The sequence below is a fragment of the Prionailurus viverrinus genome, chromosome B2 (assembly GCF_022837055.1).
Source record: "Prionailurus viverrinus isolate Anna chromosome B2, UM_Priviv_1.0, whole genome shotgun sequence".
NCBI classification, from domain to species: Eukaryota; Metazoa; Chordata; class Mammalia; order Carnivora; family Felidae; genus Prionailurus; species Prionailurus viverrinus.
Window position 1 is genome coordinate 29,617,906 of NC_062565.1, and position 22,142 is coordinate 29,640,047.

General features: G+C 45.3%; 1 protein-coding gene and 1 long non-coding RNA gene across 6 annotated transcripts; one reads left to right on the forward strand and one right to left on the reverse strand.

The window, feature by feature from the left end:
• Positions 1 to 13,931: 13,931 nt before the first annotated feature.
• On the reverse strand, positions 13,932 to 17,422 carry LOC125165372 (class I histocompatibility antigen, Gogo-B*0101 alpha chain-like). Of its 5 annotated transcripts, XM_047858184.1 has the most exons (8): positions 17,265 to 17,422; positions 16,725 to 16,994; positions 16,242 to 16,517; positions 15,354 to 15,629; positions 15,130 to 15,237; positions 14,657 to 14,689; positions 14,464 to 14,511; positions 13,932 to 14,335 (listed from the first exon to the last, which is right to left on the reverse strand). In XM_047858184.1, the coding sequence occupies exons 1-8, from the start codon at positions 17,335 to 17,337 to the stop codon at positions 14,331 to 14,333; spliced, it is 1,089 nt and encodes a 362-aa protein (XP_047714140.1). In that variant the 5' UTR covers positions 17,338 to 17,422; the 3' UTR covers positions 13,932 to 14,330. The 5 variants fall into 5 exon arrangements, with proteins under 5 accessions (XP_047714140.1, XP_047714138.1, XP_047714137.1 ...); XM_047858182.1 differs by having other exon boundaries at positions 14,657 to 14,686; positions 16,725 to 17,414; XM_047858181.1 differs by having other exon boundaries at positions 16,725 to 17,413.
• Positions 17,423 to 17,484: 62 nt separating this feature from the next.
• On the forward strand, positions 17,485 to 20,523 carry LOC125165373 (uncharacterized). Its single transcript, XR_007152083.1, has 6 exons — positions 17,485 to 17,696; positions 19,198 to 19,244; positions 19,414 to 19,523; positions 19,649 to 19,767; positions 19,911 to 20,056; positions 20,395 to 20,523. It is a non-coding gene; the product is annotated as an uncharacterized LOC125165373 (long non-coding RNA).
• The last annotated feature ends 1,619 nt before the right edge of the window (positions 20,524 to 22,142 follow it).

Here is a 22,142-nt window from a genome sequence, read left to right on the forward strand (position 1 = left end):
CCAAACCATCAGCATGCCAGGTGGCACCTCCTTCCCTAATTTTATTTTAGATGAGGCTGTGTTTCCAAACCCCTCACTTCTGAGGGCCCTGGAGCTTGGAACTGCTCTGACCCACTGGGGGAGGGTCTTGTGGAGCAATGGCCAGATGTCGGTTTGCCCCTTAGGAATGTTCTTGTGATCATGCTGCTATAGGGGCTCAGAGGTTGTGACTAGATGATGGCTTGCTCCAGAATAATTTCATGTGATGTCACAGCAGCAGCATTTCAGGGATTATGGTAGATCACAACACACAACCCATGTCAGGTTTCACCGCCCCTTGGAGTTTTTGTTCCACTACCAGCAACTGTGTTCTCTGGGCTCTGCTGGGATCTTTGTCTGTAGGTTCTACAGTCTCTACCAAATGCCCTCCTAGCAGGGTATCGGAACCGCTTTTCCCTGTGTGGCCCTTGTACCCCTTGGATCTCACTGCCAGCTCCTGAGGATTCATCCTGCCCACCAGAGAACTTTCAGGTATTGGACTATGGAATTTCCGATGCTGTTCTGTCCTATTTATAGAGTCCTAATGATATTGAAACCCTCTCCTTTCTCCTTTCTCCATTTCTTGTTCAGGCATTTGTGGGTGCTTCCACTCTTTCTCTTTATCTCCAGCTACTTTTGGGAGGAGTGCCTTAGCTGTACTCTCCCCCCTTTCCCTGTCCTCTCTCCACAAATACCATTCCCTACACTCTGTGGCTTCTCTTTCCCCCAGTTCATCTCTCTGTGCCATGTACCTACAGAGTTCTGTGTTTCAAGTTATGCAGATTGTTGTGTTAATCCTCAGATCAATTTTCTAGGTGTACAAATTGATTTGATGCTTATTTAGCTGCATTTTAGGGATGAAAAAAGACGAGAACTTCCATGCTGCCCTGCTATCTTGGCCCCTCCCTGATCTGGGACTTTCTTAAGTTTACACCTTATGTTAATTCCTGGCACAGAGACACTCTACACAACAGAATGATCAAAACACAAAAGCAAAAAGCAGCAATCAAAAAACTCTGCATACTCTGGGGAAAGGGAGAGTCTGATTTCCATAGTTATCACATAAGATCAAATGTCCAGTTTTCAGAAAAACCAAAATAACAAGGCATACAAAGAAACAGGAAAGTATGACCCATTGAAAGAAAAAAAAATCAATCTTTGAGAAAGAACAGATGGCAAACCTACTAGACAAAGACGTTAAGGCAATGGTCATACAGATGTTTAAGCTGAAGTTGAGAGATGGAGACTTGGAGCTCCCAATGCTTGACTCTCCAGAAAAACAACAAAAACAAAAAATTAATGTAAAAATATGACAGTAAACAAACAAATAAGTAGGGTATACCCTTGCTTCTATATTTTTTTTAATTTTATTTTTGAGAGAGAGAGAGAGAGAGAGAGACAGACCATGGGTGAGGGAGGAACAGAAACAGAGGGAGACACAGATTCTGAAACACAGAATCTGTTAGCACAGAGCCTGACTTGGCGCCCAAACTCACGAATTGCGGAGATCATGACCTGGGCTGAGTCAGGCACTTAACCAACCGAGCCACATGGGCATCCCCATCCTTGTTTCTATAAAAGCATCAATGCAAAAATAAATAAATAACCACAAGTTGATGACAATGGCTTTGGGAAAGCTCTGGACTATTGCAAGGAAATAGAAGAACCCTGTGGAGCACAAAAATCAAGGACTGATGCATAGAAATGCACGGGGAGCATTTTTCCTGTGTCACCCCATACTTCAGTCTGGAGCAGCTCAGTACTAAGAAAAATGCTCCCTGGAAGATTTCACCTGCAGGGAGAAGAGAACATGAGGACTCCAGCCAGCCTGCTCACCTGTACATCTGCATCCTTTACTACCAAGGACCCCCACATTTTGACCAATTGCTAAACCCAGCTGATAGAGCTGCCCGGAGTCCCTGCCACTTCATCTCCTTCCCAGCACTGGAGCTCTCGCTGTGGTGAGACCTGCCCCCAGGAGCCCAAGTCCCTGCTCTGCTCCAATTTCTGGGATTAGGATACCACAGAACCTCACTATCTACAAGGGCTAGAGATGCAGCTGCACTGTGCTCCACTCCTTGCTCTAGAGTTGGAGGTTTATATTTATAGAGTCCTAATTTATAGAGTCCTGGAAATTTGTACCTTTCGACCCCTTTCACCTGTTTCACTCATCCTTTCACTCCCACCTCTGGTGACCACAGATCTGTTCACTGTAATCATGAGCACAATATTTTGTTTCTTTTTTGAAGGGTGTTGTTTGTTGGTTGTTGTTGCTGTTTTTAGGTTCCATATGTAAGTGAGATCATGTGGCTATTCATCTTTTGCTGTCTGACTTATTTTACTTAGCATGATGTCCTCAGAGTCCCTCCATGTTGCAAATGGCAAGATTTCTTTCTTTTACATGGTTGACTAATATTCCATTTTAGATTGTTTCCATGTGTTGACTATGATATAATCTTATATATAGAAGATCCTGAAGTCTCCGAACAACACCAGCAACAACAAATGTTAGCACTAATAACAAATTCAGTGAAGTTGCAGGATTTGAAATCAATATATAAGTTATGTCTATATTCTAACAACAAAATATGTAAAAGAGAAATTCAAAAAGCAAACCATTTAGAGTAGCATCAAAAAACAATAAAATACTTAGGAATATATTAACCATTGAAAGACATGCACACAAAAAACTAGAAGACTCTGATGAAAAACATTTAAGAAGAGACAAATAAATGAAAACATACCCAATGTTAATGGATTGGAAGAATTAATAACTGTTAAATTATCCATAGTGTCAAAGTGATCTGCAGATTCGATGCAATCCCAAACAAAACCGCAATGGCAGCTTTCAAAGCAATAGAAAACACTATTCCCAATCTTCTACACAGCAAATAAAATCACCAATAAAATGTTAAGGCAACTTACAGAATGGGAGAAAACAATTGCCACCCATTAGCTGATACCAATTATGCGTATATTATTTCTCTTTAGTGCATCACTTAGTTCTCTAATTTTCCCCTCATACTCCTGGATATTTTTATCTCTCTTTTTCCCAGCTCTTCTTTTTCCATAATTTTATCTTCTAGTTCACCTATTCTCTCCTCTGCCACTTCAATCAGAGCCGTAGTTGTATTTGGGATTTTTCTTGTTTCTTGAGATACGCCTGGATTGCGATGTATTTTCCTCTCAGGACTGCCTTTGCTGCATCCCAAAGCATTTGGATTGTTGTATTTTCATTTTCGTTTGTTTCCATATATTTTTTAATTTCTTCTCTAATTGCCTGGTTGATCCACTCATTCTTTAGTAGGGTGTTCTTTAACCTCCATGCTTTTGGAGGTTTTCCAGACTTTTTCCAGTGGTTGATTTCAAGCTTTATAACATTGTGGTCTGAAAGTATGCATGGTATGATCTCAATTCTTGTATACTTATGAACGGCTGTTTTGTGACCCAGTATGTGATCTATTTTGGAGAATGTTCCCTGTGCACTAGAGAAGAAAGTATATTCTCATGTTTTGGGATGCAGAGTTCTAAATATATCTGTCAAGTCCATCTGATCCAATGTATCATTCAGGGCCCTTGTTTCTTTATTGACCATGTGTCTAGATGATCTATCCGTTTCTGTAAGTGGAGTGTTAAAGTCCCCTGCAATTACCACATTCTTATCAATAAGGTTGTTTATGTTTGTGGGTAATTGTATATATTTGGGGGCTCTCATATTCAGTGCATAGACATATATAATTGTTAGCTCTTCCTGATGGATAGACCCTGTAATTATTATATAATGCCCTTCTTCATCTCTTGTTACAGCCTTTAATTTAATGTCTAGTTTGTCTGATAGAAGTATGCTACTCCAGCTTTCTTTTGACTTCCAGTAGCATGATAAATAGTTCTCCATCCCCTCACTTTCAATCTGAAGGTGTCCTCAGGTCTAAAATGAGCCTCTTATAGACAGCAAATAGATGGGTCTTGGTTTTTTATCCATTCTGATACCCTGTGTCTTTTGGTTGGCACATTTAGTCCATTTACGTTCAGTGTTATTTTAGAAAGATATGGGTTTAGAGTCATTGTGATGTCTGTAGGTTTCATGCTTGTAGTGATGTCTCTGGTACTTCGTCTCACAGGATCCCCCTTAAGATCTTTTGTAGGGCTGGTTTAGTGGTGACGAATTCCTTTAGTTTTTGTTTGTGTGGGAAGACCTTCATCTCTTCTTCTATTCTAAATGACAGACTTGCTGGATAAAGGATTCTCAGCTGCATATTTTTTCTGTTCATCACATTGAAGATCCCCTGTCATTCTTTTCTGGCCTGCCAAGTTTCAGTAGAGAGATCCGTCATGAGTCTTATGGGTCTCCCTTTATAAGTTAGAGTGTGTTTATCCCTAGCTGCTTTCAGAATTTTCTCTTTATCCTTGTATTTTGCCAGTTTCACTATGATATGTCATGCAGAAGATCGATTCAAGTTACGTCTGAAGGGAGTTTTCTGTGCCTCTTGGATTTCAATGCCTTTTTCCTTCCCCAGGTCAGGGAAGTTCTCAGCTATGATTTCTTCAAGTACACCTTCAGCACCTTTCCCTCTCTCTTCCTCCTCTGGCATACCAATTATGCATAGATTATTTCTCTTTAGTGCATCACTTAGTTCTCTAATTTTCCCCTCATACTCCTGGATTTTTTTTTAATCTCTCTTTTTCTCAGCTTCCTCTTTTTCCATAATTTTATCTTTTAGTTCACCTATTCTCTCCTCTGCCTCTTCAATCTGAGCTGTGGTCATCTCCATTTTATTTTGCAGTTCATTCATAGCATTTTTTAGCTCCTCCTGACTGTTCCTTAATCCCTTGGTCTCTGTAGCAATAGATTCTCTGCTGTCCTCTATACTGTTTTCAAGCCCAGGGATTAATTTTATGACTATTATCCTAAATTCACTTTCTGTTATATTGTTTAAATTCTTTTTGATCAGTTCATTAGCTGTTGTTATTTCCTGGAGATTCTTTTGAGGGGAATTCTTCCGTTTCGTCATTTTGGGTAGTCCCTGGAGGGGGGTGGAACTGCAGGGCACTTCCCCTGTGCTGTCTTTTTTTTTTTTTCCAATATATGAAATTTATTGTCAAATTGGTTTCCATACAACACCCAGTGCTCATCCCAAAAGGTGCCCTCCTCAATACCCATCACCCACCCTCCACTCCCTCCCACCCCCCATCAACCCTCAGTTTGTTCTTAGTTTTTAAGAGTCTCTTATGCTTTGGCTCTCTCCCACTCTAACCTCTTTTTTTTTTTCCTTCCCCTCCCCCATGGGTTTCTGTTAAGTTTCTCAGGATCCACATAAGAGTGAAACCATATGGTATCTGTCTTTCTCTGTATGGCTTATTTCACTTAGCATCACACTCTCCAGTTCCATCCATGTTGCTACAAAGGGCCATATTTCATTCTTTCTCATTGCCACGTAGTACTCCATTGTGTATATAAACCACAATTTCTTTATCCATTCATCAGTTGATGTGTGCTGTCTTGAATAACTTGAGTTGGTGGGCGAGGCGGCAGTCAGACTTGATGTCTGCCCCCAGCCCACCGCTGGGGCCACAGTCAGACTGGTGTGTACCTTCTCTTCCCCTCTCCTAGGGACGGGATTCACTGTGGGGTGGTGGCTCCTGTCTAGGTACTGGCACACTGCCAGGCTTGCGGTGCTGGGGATCTGGCATATTATCTGGGGAGAATCTGCAAGGTGCACAGGGATGGGAGGGGCAAGCTCAGCTCACTTATCCTTCAGAGATCCACTTCAGGAGGGGCCCTGTGGCAGGGGAGGGAGTCAGACCCGCCACCAGAGGGATGGATCCGCAGAAGCACAGCGTTGTGTGTTTGCGCGGTGCAAGCAAGTTCCCTGGCAGGAACTGGTTCCCTTTGGGATTTCGGCTGGGAGATGGGCGAGGGAGATGGCGCTGGTGAGCGCCTTTGTTTCCCCACCAAGCTGCACTCTGTTGTCGGGGGCTCAACAACTCTCCCTCCCGTTGTCCTCCAGCCCTACCGCTCTCCGCTCTCCGAGCAGAGCTGTTAGCTTATAACCTTCCAGATGTTAAGTCCCGCTTGCTGTCAGAAGAACACACTCCATCCTGCCCCTCGGCTTTTGCAAGCCAGACTCTGCTTGGCGGGCGGGCCGCCCCTCCGCCCTGGCTCCCTCCCACCAGTCCGTGGAGCTCGCACTGCCTCGCCGCCCTTCCTACCCTCTTCCATGGGCCTCTCGCCTGTTTTTGGTTCCAGAGACTCTGTTCTGCTAGTCTTCTAGCGGTTTTCTGGGTTATTTAGGTAGGTTTAGGTGGAATCTGAGTGATCTGCAGGACACGGTGAGCCCAGCGTCCTCCTATCCCTCTGTCTTCCCAAAAACCTCTTAACGTTTATTTTTGAGAGAGAGAGAAAGAGAGAGAGAGAGAGAATGAGCAGGGAAGGTGCAGAGAGAGAGGGAGACACAGAACTTGCGGTGGGCCCCAGGCTCTAGGCTTTCAGCACAGAGCCCGATGCAGGGATGGAAGTCATGAACTGCGTGATCGTGACTGAGCAGAAGTTGGATGCTTCACTGACTGAGCCACCCAGGCACCCCTCTACATTTTCAATTTTGTGATTTTTTTTAATGTCACACATATATATAATATTTATTCAAATTACATATATTTATATCATATATTGGTCATGTTATGTTTTATGTCTTATGATTGCAATATTGAAGTTTTATGAGCTTCTCTTTACTACCTATTCTTTCTAAAGTTAACTCTTTTTTCCATGTGTACTTTACATTTTGTGCTATCAGTTGCTCTTTTTCTTTGTGCAATTCTTTGTGTACATTTTTTGACACATAAGTTAAATGTAGATTCCTCTAGAAAAAATTTGTTTCTTTTACTAAATTTTGAGTCATTATCAATCCAGGACAATTATTAACTAAACTGATGACTAGAAGGTATTTTGGCCCAAGATAAGAAAGCAAATTTGGCTTACAAATCATAGAAAGATTAGTCTATAATTGCAAATTCTTTGAAATAGCTCTTTGCTCACTTTGTGTTAGATCAGAACAAATCTCCTTAGAATACTCTTGTACTTGCAGATACGGCCGATTTGATTTGATCCTTTTTTCTGAGGATATGAATGTATGAATCTTAGGTTCCCATATTTTCAGGGAGGGGATGTTTCTAATGCTCCTCACATGAATAAGCTCTGGGCATTATTTCCCGTCTATTAAGTTCGTGAGCTTGAGAAGGTAAGCTAAGATTTTCTAGATTTGAAATATACCCTAAGGTTCAGAACAACTATAATCCCTGGCTTATTGCCAATATTTATATTTTGGCCTAAATGATTATTCTGTTGATTCTTCTTTTGGGTGCTTAATATATGTATTTTACATTTTTAGTTGTTTTTATAGGAAGAGGCAGCCTTAAAACTTAGTCTACTGTGTTAATGGAAAAGGATCCCCATTCACAATGGTTTCATTTCTGCTATTTATCCAGCACCAGAGTAGGTGGTAGAATACAGGTTCACCTAAACCAATGGTGATCTGTGTCTTCTGTGAGCCAGCAATGGTCTGTGAATGTGCATCAGCCCACAAACAGATAGAGACAGAAATTGAAAGTGAAACCTTATCCTGACTCAGACTGGTAATCACCAAGACAAAAATGAGCCTGTATATCAAGTCATTGGATCTGCTAAAAACAGTTTGATTATTAGCTGTTCGTGGACCAGAGGTAGAGGAGCACAGTGTCTAAACTGGAATGAGATTTTAGACTTTTGTGGGGGGTGTCACATAAAACCTGGTAACATATTGGATGCTCTTCCCAGAAATATGGACATGTACAATGAAATATAAAGTATCAGTGTATACATAAGGATCATCTGAAGTGTTACAGATCTGGGTTACTTAATCCTAGGAAGAGACAAAGGCTGGAGAAGACATTTTGAATAATCACTTCATCACCCAACAATGGTACTCTGCTTATTTGCGAGCAGAACAGAAGTAGACAAAAGCTGGACCCCATAACAACTATCAAGGGAAAACATTGAAATATTTCAATTGTCCAATCCAACCCGATACCTACAATGTACCAGATCAAGTTCTAGTCTCAGATCACTGCTCCAAATGTTGAAATTTGTCATTCTGTCCCATTCCTGACCCCCAATTTCCATGCTCAGAACTTGTACCTGTCTTCCCACATAGATTTCCACAATTTAAAAGTCTTGATGGAGGGCAGAGACCAGCTCCATCCACAGTGAAGAGAACCCACTTTACCAAACAGTCTTGCATTGGACATTCAGACTCTGACTCAGGACATGACAGATAGGCTGGGACAGCACTCCATGCATTTGACACAGGTGTTTGAGTGATAGTGGTGTCATGCAGTTGCACGGGGCAGCAGCAATTGCAGTCCTAGCCTCAGGGTCCAGTGTCCTACATCAGGGGACTCCGTTGTGTGAACAGTTGTATCTATACCCAGTGGCAGGGCCCTCATTGTATGTGGGTCTCCACCATGGGTCCATTGTGGATTCTGTTCCTGCCTGTTTTGTGACTTTCCTTGAAATAGAAAAAGGCCCCATATTCTCTCTCTCCCATCCCTAAGTCTCTGTAACTATACATATATATAATGAAAAGTCAGAAATCTATGTAGGGAATAGCTTCAGAGAGCATGATTTCAGACATGTTTTTCCAGCTTCACTGAGGTATAATTGACATATACCATTGTGTAAGCTCAAGGGTACAACCCTTGATTGATACATTTATATACTGCAAAATGATTACAACCATAATATTAACTAAGAGCTGCATGGTGTTACATTTCCTTTTGTGTGGTACATTTAAGATCTACACTCAGTATCTCAGAGGTTTTATGTTGAACCACTTCCTCAATCTGCCACCTGGCTGTGCCCCTTGGGAGAGAAAATATGTATCTCCCAGCAGATCTTGCATTTTTCTTCCTAGAAAAAACAACAACATTGAAATGTGGATGTAAGACCCCTTCCCACAATGAGGGCTCTCATCAATGACTTTACTGTTTACCTATCTGGTGGAAGCCCAGGATTACTTGTGGGTTTGTTACAAAATACTCAGGCCTCTCCCCAGACCTGCCATCTTAGAGTGTTGGGCTTGGGCTCAGGAATCACTTACTTAATAAGCCCCACAGGAAAGGCTGATGCACAGCCATGTGAGAATCCTGCTTTATGTGCTTGCTGCTCAATGTATGATCTGAAGACCAGCAATAGCAGCAACAACCTTGTTATAAACCCAGAATCTCACGCTTTAGTCCAGACTGTCTAGATGTTTCTAAGACCAGGAAATTCCTATGCACACTAAAGTCTGGGCCTCCTGATCTACATGACGCAGAACCATAACGTGCAGTATGCTCTGGGTGTGCTCTGATCAGCTTGCTTAGCACTGAGGAGTCCAGGATTTGGTCCTGTTCCTTTCTCTTCTATGGCCATCGCCCCCTTGGTGCTCTCATCTATGCTGAAGGCTTTAAACATCATTTATGTGGTGTCACCTCCTACATGTATCTCTCCAACCTAGATATTTCTCCCACCCTGTACTCTGTATCCAGCTTCTAACTTCAAGTGCATTTCTAATAATCTCAGATTTGACATTCCTAAATTGGATGCCTATGATGCAGCTTCCCTAAATGTCCTACTTCCAGAGTCCTCCCTGTTTCCATATAAGGCACTCCTCATTTCTACCTGCAGTCTGAAGTATTGGATGGCATCCTTGATTCCTCCTTCTCCCAACCTAGAATTAATACGTTAGGAAATGCTGCAAAGTCCATCTTTAAGTGTATCCAGAATACACACACACACACACACACACACACACACAAAGTAGAATGCAGTCACTAGCTATTATTTTCCCTCCTCATACCTCAGATGTAAAACTGTCATCCCCCTCCTGGAACACTGTGCTAGCTTCCCACAGTTGTCCTACTGGTCACTTGCCCTTCACCTCTCAATTCTGCACAGCAGCAAACAGATGCTGCTAAAGAGAAGTAGTACCCAGCGGATCATCTGTTCTAAACCATCTGGTGACTCACATCTCACTCAGAAAACCAAACCCTTCTAATCCTCAGGCATAAACATCTGACCACATTTCACATGCTCTCTGCTCCAGCCACAGAGGCCTCTCACTCTTCCTTGAACACAGGACACACTCCTGACCTAGTGCATGTGCACTGGAGGTCCCCCTGCATGGAAAGAACTCCTTGAGACATGCTCTTCAACAATTCCTTGTGTCCTGCACATCTCTCCTGAGGTCACTTTCCCAGTGAGGCTCCCTCTGATAGGCTTTACCCAGTGAGGATTTACTCTGATAGTAAATTGGCCACCTTCCCCATCCCAGCACAGGTAACTCTCTGGGTCACCTTCCTCAAAGCACCAACCAGCCTCCAATTTGTCTGTGTGTGTGTGTGTGTGTATAGTTTATTTTTAATTAATTAATTAATTTTTAATTTACATCCAGGTTAGGTAGCATGTAGTACAATGGTGATTTCAGAAGTAGATTCCTTAATGTCTTTTACCCATTTAGCCCATCCCCCTTCACAAACCATCTAGCAACCCTCTGTTCTCTACATTTAAGAGACTCTTATGTTTTGTCCCCCTCCCTGTTTTTATATTATTTTTTGCTTCCTTTCCTTTATGTTCACCTGTTTTCTACCTTAAATTCCTCATATCAGTTAAGTCATGATATTTGTCTTTCTCTGACTGACTAATTTCACTTAGCATAATACCCTCCAGTTCCCTCCACATAGTTGCAGATGGCAAGATTTCATTCTTTTTGGTTGCCGAGTAATACCCCATTGTGTGTGTATATATATACATATATATACACACATATATATACCACATCTTCTTTATCTGTTCATCCATCGATGGACATTTGGGCTCTTTCCATACCTTGGCTATTGTTGATAGTGCTGCTATAAACATTGGGGTGCATGTGCCCCTTTGAAACAGCACACCTGTATCCCTTGGATAAAAATACCTAGTAGTGCAATTGTTGGGTCATAGCGTAGTTCCATTTTTAGTTTTTTTTTTTTTTTTTTTTAATTTTTTTTTTTCAACATTTATTTATTTTTGGGACAGAGAGAGACAGAGCATGAACGGGGGAGGGGCAGAGAGAGAGGGAGACACAGAATCGGAAACAGGCTCCAGGCTCTGAGCCATCAGCCCAGAGCCCGACGCGGGGCTCGAACTCACTGACCGCGAGATCGTGACCTGGCTGAAGTCGGACGCTCAACCGACTGCGCCACCCAGGCGCCCCCCATTTTTAGTTTTTGAGGAACCTCCATACTGTTTTCCAGAGTGACTGCACCAGTTTGCATTCCCACCAGCAGTGCAAAAGAGATCCTCTTTCTCTGCATCCTCGCCAACATCTGTTGCCTGAGTTGTTAATGTTTCTGACAGGTGTGAGGTGGTATTTCATTGTGGTTTTGATTTGTATTTCCCTGATGATGAGTGATGTTGAGCATTTTTTCATGTGTCGGTTGGCCATCTGGATGTCTTCTTTGGAGAAGTGTTTATTCATGTCTTTTGCTCATTTCTTCACTGGATTATTTGCTTTTGGGTGTTGAGTTTGATAAGTTCTTTATAGATTTTGGATACTAACACTTTATCTGATATGTCATTTGCAAATATCTTCTCCCATTCTGTTGGTTGCCTTTTAGTTTTTCTGATTGTTTCCTTCACTGTGCAGAAGCTTTTTATTTTGATGAAGTCCCAATAGTTCATTTTTGCTTTTGTTTCCCTTTCTTCCAGAGACATGTTAAGAAGTTTCTGTGGCTGAGGTCAAAGGGATTTTTTGCTTGTTTTTTCCTCTAGGATTTTGATGGCTTCCTGTCTTACATTTAGGTCTTTCATCCATTTTGAGATTATTTTTGTGTATGGTGTAAGAAAATGGTCCAAGTTCATTTTTCTGCATGTTGCTGTCCAGTTTTCTCAGCACCATTTGCTGAAGAGACTGTATTTATTCCATTGGATATTCTTTCCTGTTTTGTCAAAGATTAGTTGACTGTATGTTTTTGGGTCCATTTCTGGGTTCTCTATTCTGTTCCATTGATCTGAGTGTCTGTTTTTGTGCCAGTACCATACTGTCTTGATGATTACAGTTTTGAAATACATCTTGAAGTCCGGGATTGTGATACCTCCAGTTTTGGTTTTCATTTTCAAGATTACTTTGGCTATTTGGGGTCTTTTCTGGTTCCATATAAATTTTACGATTGTAGGTTCTAGCTCTGTGAAGAATGCTGGTGTTATTTTGATAGGGATTGCATTGAATATGTAGATTGCTTTGGGTAGTATCAACATTTTAACAATATTTGTTCCTTGAATCCAGGAGCATGGAATAGTTTTACATTTTTGTGTCTTCTTCAATTTCTTTGTAAGCTTTCTATAGTTTTTAATCTATAGATTTTTCACCTTTTAGCTAACCTCCAATGTAAACCCTTCCCTTTTTTACCACATTAATACAGTATACAGTTGGCTCTGAATTACACCAGTTTGAACTGCTCATGTCCTCCGATATGTGGACTTTTTAACACTTACTTTTACACTTACGTGGACTTGCTGCACTTTTTCTTATGTTTTCTTACTATTTTCTCCAGCTTAATTTATTGTAAGAATACAGTACATACTGCATGTAACATACAAACTATACGTTACACAACTGTTTGTGTTTTCAGGAAGACTTCCTATCAATAGCAGTACTTAGGTTTCAGGGGAGTCAAAAGTTATACTTGGATTTCTGACTGCACAATGGGGTCATTGTCCTCAAACCACACATTGTTTCAGGGTCAAGTAGAGTCTGCCCCTCACCCCTAGGACATATTCTCCACAAGACCAGCACGTTTGCCTCTTCTTAGTTAAGGAGGTGTCTTAGATGAAAAAATAGCGGGTCCTGCATGTGGCACACGACATTATCAGTGGAACAAGTGGTCAGTGGAGAGGATCTCTGTCTTCTGGATGAGCCTCAGCACAGCCAGTCCGTGGCAGCTCCCACAAAAAGTGCCCCACCTCACCATCAGTGCCGCCTCTACTTTTCCCCCAAGGCTGCTCCCCCCTTCCTCTCTCTGCTCAGCTCTCCCCTCCCACAGCGTTTCCCCTGCACAGCACAGCACAGCACAGCACAGCGTTACAGTCCTGTCTTCAGAATCATTGTACTTAGGCTCTATGGGGCCTTTTCTCCAACCAAATAGAAATCTATGTGAGACTGTGTTTTAAAACTCCATGAATTTGGATGGGAGCCAGCACCAGCATCACTAGAACTAAGGGAAGGGAGAGGGGGCAGAGAGGCAGAGAAGGTAGAAACTAACTGAAGTTGAAAAAGGATGAGAAACTCTCAGATTCCTCTCTGTCTACCTCAGGATGTAAAGAATAATCCAGAAGACAGCTCTAGAGGGAGGAGATGGATGAATCTGATAATTCATCTCTCTAAACCACAGAGACTCCTGTGTACAGGGGCCACCTAGGCCTATGGCAACGACAGCCCAAAGGACTCCTGGTGCTGTAACCACTGGGATCACCCGGGAAGAATAAGAGGAACTCGGACACAAGGGCAAGAACAGGCCTGATGCTCCACAGAAACAAAGAAGAAAATACACCCAAAAGATGGGGCTGAGGTCATGACCCAGGATGGAGCCTGGGCTGACCCAGTCACAGGAAGCTCTTGCTGCACAAGGTCCTGGTGACAGGTGTTGTCCAAATCTCTATGATCACAGGTCCTGGTGAGACAAGGTTCCACAGAAGGGGCAAGGACAAGGAGCAGAGACATGACCCAGCTGAGGAGGGAGCACGACACTCCAAGGATGCACTGAGCACCGACTGGACACAGGCTCCATCCACGCTCGGCTCCTCACAGCCCTCTCCTGTCCCCACCTGCAACAGACACGGCACAGGAAATATGCGGGTTCTGTAAGGTTCTCAGTGCTTTCATTTATTTTCTGTTCCAACCATACAAATCCTCTCTTTTATTACCTCATCATGCCCACATACCAAGAATTACAAAACATAAATTCATATCTGGATTCTCATTTTCAATAGGAAAGTAAAGCATCAGTACTCCAACATGAAAAAAAGATGGGGATGGAGATGGTCCACCCCTCCTCGGCTGGAACAGGAAAGCAGGTCAGAAAGGGAACACGAATCAGTACGGGGAGGGGTCATGGAGGGCGGGGGGGGGCAGTCTCCTGTGTCCTCACAATATGCTAATAGGAACGCAGACACATTCTGACACCATCCGCAGAAAGTCAGGGGATCTCGATGGCACCAAGTGTGAACAGATCCTGTATTAGTCCCTGAGGGGCAGCGGGTCTCACACTGTGAAAAAATTAATCATGAACAGATTTAGATCAGTCACGTAAGTGCCACATTCTCAACAGCCCCCACATGTCAACATGTCCCTAGTTCCCCCACCCTTTCCCACTTCAGGCCCTCTGGAGTCTTACCTTTAGGAGCCATTAGAGATGAATCAGAGCCCTGAATACTGTCATTGCCTGGGGTAGAACAAACAGGATGTGATCAGAGCCACAGGAGTTGAGACTAAAGGAGCAGCTATGGGGTGGTAGGGGGAGTGAGCTCCCCATTGGGGTCCTGTCTACACTATCCCAGGGTTTCAAGGATCACCCTCTCCAAACTTACGTGCAGCATGAGAGTAGCTCGGTCCTTTTTCTGCTGTGGGAAGAAAATATCATGTTACAAACCTGGGACAGCTGGGCCATGGGATCCTAGAGCAACCTCTTAGTCCTGGTCCACAATGAAGTTTCCAGAATTCTGACTGAAGACCCAGGACAGGCTCAGGAAACATGAAAAAAGAGGTGTGGGGGGGGGGGGCACAGGACCGCCTGACTTTCTGGAGGTCTGTCCTGAGCAGGGACCTTCCTCTCTGTCCTGTCACTGCTGGGAATCAGGTCCCCATCACCAGAATTACCAAGTGAAAATCTGTCCTTCATTTTCACAAGTGCTTTGCTACCGAGTGATTGTTAGTAACAGCTCCAGAGTGGGCAGCTACATGTGTGTGGATGGAACTTCCCAGGAACCAGGCAAGACAATGTGTTACCTAGGAAGCCCCCCAGTGGGACAAGTGAACTCAGATCCTCCCACTCTGTTCCTACCTGAGAACTTCTTCCTCCAGATCACAGCTCCAACCACCACAATGACCACAAGGACAACCACAGCAACAATGATGCCCGGGATAGGGATGGAGGGCTGAGAGGATGGTTCTGGAAAGGGAAGGAAGGTGAGGGGCCCAGATATCTGGCTTCAGTCCTGACTTTGTGAAATTCTCCAGAAGGGCCCTGCGTTCCCTGACAGGGGCTCTACCCCAAACCCTCCTTACTCCATCTCAAGATGATGGGCTCGGGCAGCCCCTCGTGCTGCACATGGCACGTGTATCTCTGCTCCTCTCCAGAAGGCACCACCACAGCCGCCCACTTCTGGAAGGTCCCATCTCCCGCAGGTCTCGTCTCCACAAGCTCTGTGTCCTGGGTGTGGTCCTGCCCATCATGCTGCCAGGTCAGGGTGATCTCCGCAGGGTAGAAGCCCAAGGCCCAGCACCTCAGGGTCACCTCATGGTCAGAGATCCGGTGGCGGGTCACGTGTGTTTTGGGAGACTCTGAGGAAGAAGAATCAGAGAATCCACACTGTGGTTTAGCTTTATGGGCCACTGAAACTGCATCCATGTGACCATCCTGAGGTGGACAGGACAACTGGTCTGGATGGAAGAAGCACAAAACCCAGACAGCGGTCTAGCCTTTGGGATCTCCTGATCCTTGTTATGTTCTGGAATCTGGGAGAGAAGCCCGGGTAGGAAGCTGCAGGTCTAAGGGAGGAACACACTTTGGTCCTGACTGTGGTGGAGGGTGAATGACTCAGCAAACGCAGACTCAGACCTCCAAACATGTTCTCAGATGGAGAACAAGGCCTTGAGAGGGAAGGTCATGGTTCATAAGGTGGCTGCCAGGGTCAAAGGGAACTGCTGATGGGTTATTTCAGGGATGGTCTCAACCTGAGTCCCTGCTGGGGAGAGTGGATTCCAGTCTGTCCTTGAGAGAAAAGCACCCTCTAGGTGAGTCACTCTCTAGCAGGAATATGAACAAGGAGGCAGATGTCCCTCTTCCCACCCGGGGAGGAGAGCTGTTCTGAAACGGAGTCCAAAATTTTCCCTTCCTTATGGGAAGCCAGCCCCGGTGAAGGGGAGATCGGGGAGGCCCCGCAGCCCCTGTACCTGCACGCAGCAGCGTCTCCTTCCCCATCTCCAGGTACCTGCGGAGCCCCGCCAAGCACGTGTCCTCCAGGTACTTCCTATAGCGCGCCGCCTCACCAGCCACCTCCCACTTGCGGCGTGTGATCTGCGCCGCGGTGTCCGCCGCGGTCCAGGAGCGCAGGTCCTCGTTCAGGGCGATGTAATCCGCGCCGTCGTAGGCCAACTGACTGTACCCGCGGAGGAGGCGTCCGTCAGGCCCGATGTCACAGCCATGCATTCTCTGGATGCTGTGTGACCCTGTCCCCGCCCCGCCCCCAGAGCAGCAGTGATTAAGGTGAAACCGAAAGCTAAATCCCCTAAAAGCTCCCGCGGGGCTGTTCCCCGGTCGGGGGACTTGGGAGTCTCGCGGCTTCGAGGCTGCGCTCAGACACCGAGACTCGGGGCGACCCCGGCCCGTCCGTGGGGATGGGGGTCGTGCCCTGGACCCGGACCCGCGTCGCTCACCGGACTCGCTCTGGTTGTAGTAGCGGAGGGCGGTCTGCAGGTTCGGTCGGGCAATCTCTGCGTGCACCTTGGCGATCCGCGTCTCCCGGTCCCAATACTCTGGCCCCACCTGCTCCATCCACGGCGCCCGCGGCTCCATCCTCGGATTTGGGGCGTCGGTGTCGAACCGCACGAACTGCGTGTCGTCCACGTAGCCCACGGCGATGAAGCGGGGTTCCCCGAGGCCGGGCCGGGACATCGCGGTGTGGAAATACCTCAAGGAGTGGGAGCCTGCGGGCGCGGAGGGGCTGAGACCCCGCCCGACCCTCCTCCCCGCGAGGGGCCCGGGTCCCAGTGGGAGTCGGCCGGGAGGGCAGGGGGAGGAGGACCAGAGTAGGGGACAGCAGGACGGAGTCCGGGAGGGACGGGGGAGGGGAGGCCCGGGTGGAGGTCTGGGTCCGGGCGGTGGACAGTCGGCTTCCCCCGGGGTTCCGCTTCCCCGCCGGGCGGTTTCTTCGCTCCTGCCCCTCAGAGTCCCTTTCCTCCCGAACCCGTACTCACCTGCCCAGGTCTGGGTCACGGCCAGGGCCCCCGACAGCAGCAGGAGGAGCGTTCGGGGCATAACAACCCGCATCCTCGGGGTCTGGGGAGAATGTGAGTCGCAGCTGGAACCGGAGGCGAGTGCAGAGACTATACCTCGGAACCGCGGTGCACTGCATTGGCTTCTTGGTAAACCCGTCGCCAATAGGAGTACAAACCGAGGCCGCATCATCAGTATCCAGGCAAAAAGACCTGACACACGTTGTGGCAGGGAGGTGAAACCAGGGCAGATGGGAATTCCTCAACACTGGGCTTCCCAGAACGCGACACCGCCTTGGGGCCTGAGACCCTGGGAGGCAGGCCCAGGGACCTGGGGCTTTGCCCCTAGGCCTCATCTACTGCACAGAGGGCTCCTTGTCACGCTGTCTCCCTGAGTCGTGGCCTAGGAGCTGTGTGAGTCATTGATTCTCCAATAGTTTGTTCTCAGGATATCTATACAGTCTTACAAATTAGTGAGGATCCCAGGGATAAGTTTGTGTCTGTGGGTATATCTATCAATATTTCCCATAGTAGGAATAAAACAGGTTTAAATATTTTTAAATTCATTTGTAATCATATGAAAACTGAAATATGGTTTTTATTAAAAATAACAATTTTCCCAAATAAAAGGGGGAGTGAGAACACTGGTTTTGTTTCATTTTCCAGTTTGCAAGTCTCTTTCTTGTCTGTCTCGTTAGTAGACCACTAGACGTTAAGATTTGCCTCTGCATCTGTTGTGTTGTTTTGGTTGAAGTATATGAAAAAAATTTACATCCTTGACCATAGGAGAATAGTATGTATCATAACCTTTTCAGATAATTATGGATATTCATCTTTGATATTATATTAAAACTACACAAGTTGTACCTCCTCTGAGGTTATTTGCAAACTGGATCTTGAAACAGCATCATTGACTGTCTCCTGTGTTACATTCAATCCATAGGCCCATCTACATATGGAATGGATGCTGTACTAATGCATGATTGTTGCATTAGTGGCTCATGTCCCACAGGAGAATAATATGGCCCAGTGGTGGCATCAGCCAGCTTCTAACAACACTGAGGCCCAGCTGTCATTGTCAGATCAGTTCCTGATGTGCGGGCTGCTGTTTTTTCTGTCTTCAATTCTGTATTTTAAAATAGTTATATTTTAAAAATAATTGGTGTTTTTGGGAGCCTGGGGGGCTCAGTTGGTTAAGTGTCTGACTCTTGATCTCATGGTTTATGAGATGGAGCCCTGTGTCAGGCTCTGCATTGACAGGGTGGAGTCTGCTTGGGATTCTCTCTGTCTCTGCCTCTCCCCTGCTCATACTTACTCTATCCTTCTCTGTCTCATTATAAATAAATAAACTTAAAAAAATTTTTTTAATATATGTTTTTTAACGTATATTTATTTTTGAGACAGAGAGAGACAGAGCATGAATGGAGGAGGGTCAGAGAGAGAGGGAGACACAGAATCTGAAACAAGCTCCAGGCTCTGAGTTGTCAGCACAGAGCCCGATGTGGGGCTCGAACTCATGGACTGCGAGATCATGACCTGAGCTGAAGTCAGATGCTTAACTGACTGAGCCACCCAGGTGCCCCAATAAATAAATAAACTTTTAAAACCATCTGGAAGGACTTTTAAATTCTTAAATATCCCAATATACATTGGCCCTGTTAGGGTTCTTAAGTGTTTATTTCTTCTTGTATCACTCCCTGAGGAGAAGCATTCTCTCAGCTTATCGATTGTGTAACTTATTCACACTAAAACTAGATTTAGGGTAGGTCTTAGGTTTAATGTTTTATAAGGAAGAATATTGGTCATGGTCATTCCAGACCCTACTTCCAATATTTATCCTTTTGTCATGGAGTACCTCATTCCTGTCTCCTAACATGTCTGCCAAATTTGGTTACTGTTCTCTGTATCTCCCCAGAGGCCAATCTACTCAGGAAAATCAGAACCAGAGGAGAGAAAGGAAAGGTAAGTTATACTGAGAGCAAAAAAGAAGGAATCATGTAGTGGGGAATAAGAGGGAATTAGTGGGATTCGTGTAGAGGGTGTATTTCCTGATCTCCCACTCTGGCACATTGTCTCTCTCCTCTACACACACACACCCATGGGCCCACATCCCCCTACTCTCCACACACAGGCAGAGATTTTTGTGAAGTCTGTGCAGTGTTACATGGCCCTGGCCCAGCTCCTGGTGGAGCAGAACTTCCCAGCCATTGCCATTCACTGTGGGACATCCTGGGAGGAGAGGTGAGTCAGAGATGCAAAGATGTTTTGTGTCCTTGGGATGACATGAGACCCCTGAGAGAAAGGACTGTGAACATTTTTCTAATTTTCATTCTGACAAAGCCTTTCTTGGTGTCCATGGTTTAAAGACCTTTCATGATGAATTCTTGTGGCCACCAACCTATTTGGCTGAGGCATGGACATTGAGCAGGTAAACACTGCCACCAACTGCCACCTGCCTGAGGAATCCCACACCTACCTGGATCAGGTAAGCTGCACACCCACACAGGCATCCCAGTGTCCCCTCCCACCCCCTGATTTCCTGTGTCTTCGTACATTACATCCTCGTCCCTCCTTTTGGGTGTCTTCCTACTTTGGGGTCTTCCAGTGCTACCCTCTGTCTCCTTCCAGGAGGCCTGAGCAGGCCAGTTCACTCAAGGGCTTGGCCATCACATTTGTGTCAGATGAAAATGATGCCAAGATCCTCAGTGAGGTGCAGGGTCACATTGAAGTCAGTGGTAGTGAGCTGCCTGATGAGATGGAGATTTCCTCCTCCAGTGAGTATTGATCTCATGAAACTGGTTCCTCCAACTCTTCAGAGTCTCCTCATTCCTCAGTGACTTTGTCTTGAAACAAAGTGCAGGCAGTGGTGCCTGATGCCTAATGGGTGCCTGACAAGTTTATGCCCTGATCTTGATTCCATGTTGGGATGTTTTGTTTATTTCTATGTGGGATCTCTTTCCTCTCTCATCCAATTAATTTTCTTTTTTGGACCTCAGTCTTTCCCCTGACCCCACACCCCACATGAACATCTGCATGTATAGGGGTCTGTGTTTCTGCCGGTCTAACTTAGCCTCTCCATGCCTTATTGTAACTGTGCATCTGTTCTCTGCAGTTGCAGCCATGGGAGAGGACGCACCCATTCGAAGAGCCTGATGGAGGTCTCACACCCACGAACCATGAGATCATGCATGACCTGAGCTGAAATCAAGAGTCGGATGCCCACCCGACTGACCCACCCAGGCACTCCTAGATTTTATTCTTCCTAATTAATTTCTTTTTAAAGATATTTTAAATTTGAATATAGTTGACACACAAGATTACATTAGTTTTGGGTGTACAACCCGGTGACTCAGCTTCTGTATACATTTTCTTTTTTTGAGGGAGAGGCAGCCAGAGCAGGGAAGAGAGGTAGAGGGAGATAGAGAGAGACAGAGAGAGAGAGAGAGAGAGAGAATCTCAAGCCGGTTCAGTACTGTGGGGCTTGATTCCATGACCTGGGATCATGACTGGAGAAACTACAGAGCCACCCAGGGCCCTTCACTTTCTGTCTACACCGTGCTGTGCTCACCAGAGTGTAGCTGCCACCTGTCACCAGACAGTGATGTTACAGTATCACTCATGATATTCCCTGTGTTGTGCCTTTTATTCCTATGACCTGTTCCCTTCCATAACTGGAGCCTGTGTCTCCCACTCCCCTCACCCACTGTGCCCATCCTCCCAACCCCTTCCCTCTGGCAGTCATCAGTTTGTTCTCTGTATTTATAGGTCTGATTCTGCTGTTTGTTTCTTTACTCATTTGTTTTGTTTGTTTAGATTACACATATGAGTGAAATCATATGGTACTTGTCTATCTCAGTCTGATTCATTTCACTTAGCAGACATACTGCACTGTTTGTCCATCCATGTTGTCACAAGTGGCAGCACATATTTATATGTATGTGTACACATCTTCCTTATCCATTTGTCTATGGGTGGACACAGGTTCTATCAGTATGGCTTCTGAAAAAAAAAACCTCACACTCTTAACATCATCTGGGATGAGGGCGCCCCCTGGTGTCTGGGTCCCTGTCCAGGTGCTGGAGCTGAAGAAGACCCTAGGGAGGGCCTGGCTGAGGAGGAGAAAGGCAGCTGGGTCTTCTCTCCTTTTTTTTTTTTTTTTATGAAATTTATTGACAAATTGGTTTCCATACAACACCCAGTGCTCATCCCAAAAGGTGCCCTCCTCAATACCCATCACCCACCCTCTCCTCCCTCCCACCCCCCATCAACCCTCAGTTTGTTCTCAGTTTTTAACAGTCTCTTATGCTTTGGCTCTCTCCCATTCTAACCTCTTTTTTTTTTTTTTCCTTCCCCTCCCCCATGGGTTCCTGTTCAGTTTCTCAGGATCCACATAAGAGTGAAACCATATGGTATCTGTCTTTCTCTGTATGGCTTATTTCACTTAGCATCACACTCTCCAGTTCCATCCACGTTGCTACAAAAGGCCATATTTCATTTTTTCTCATTGCCACGTAATATTCCATTGTGTATATAAACCACAATTTCTTTATCCATTCATCAGTTGATGGACATTTAGGCTCTTTCCATAATTTGGCTGTTGTTGAGAGTGCTGCTATGAACATTGGGGTACACGTGGCCCTATGCATCAGTGCTCCTGTATCCCTTGGATAAATTCCTAGCAGTGCTATTGCTGGGTCATAGGGTAGGTCTATTTTTAATTTTTTGAGGAACCTCCACACTGCTTTCCAGAGCGGCTGCACCAATTTGCATTCCCACCAACAGTGCAAGAGGGTTCCCGTTTCTCCACATCCTCTCCAGCATCTATAGTCTCCTGATTTGTTCATTTTGGCCACTCTGACT

Coding starts and splice junctions, on each gene's coding strand:
- LOC125165372 (XM_047858181.1), bottom strand. CDS start 17,337: ATGCGGGTTGTTATGCCCCGAACGCTCCTCCTGCTGCTGTCGGGGGCC. Junction 16,518..16,724: donor CTACAACCAGAGCGAGTCCG/GTGAGCGACGCG, acceptor GGGCGGGGACAG/GGTCACACAGCATCCAGAGA. Junction 14,512..14,656: donor GAGCTACTCTCATGCTGCAC/GTAAGTTTGGAG, acceptor GTTCTACCCCAG/GCAATGACAGTATTCAGGGC.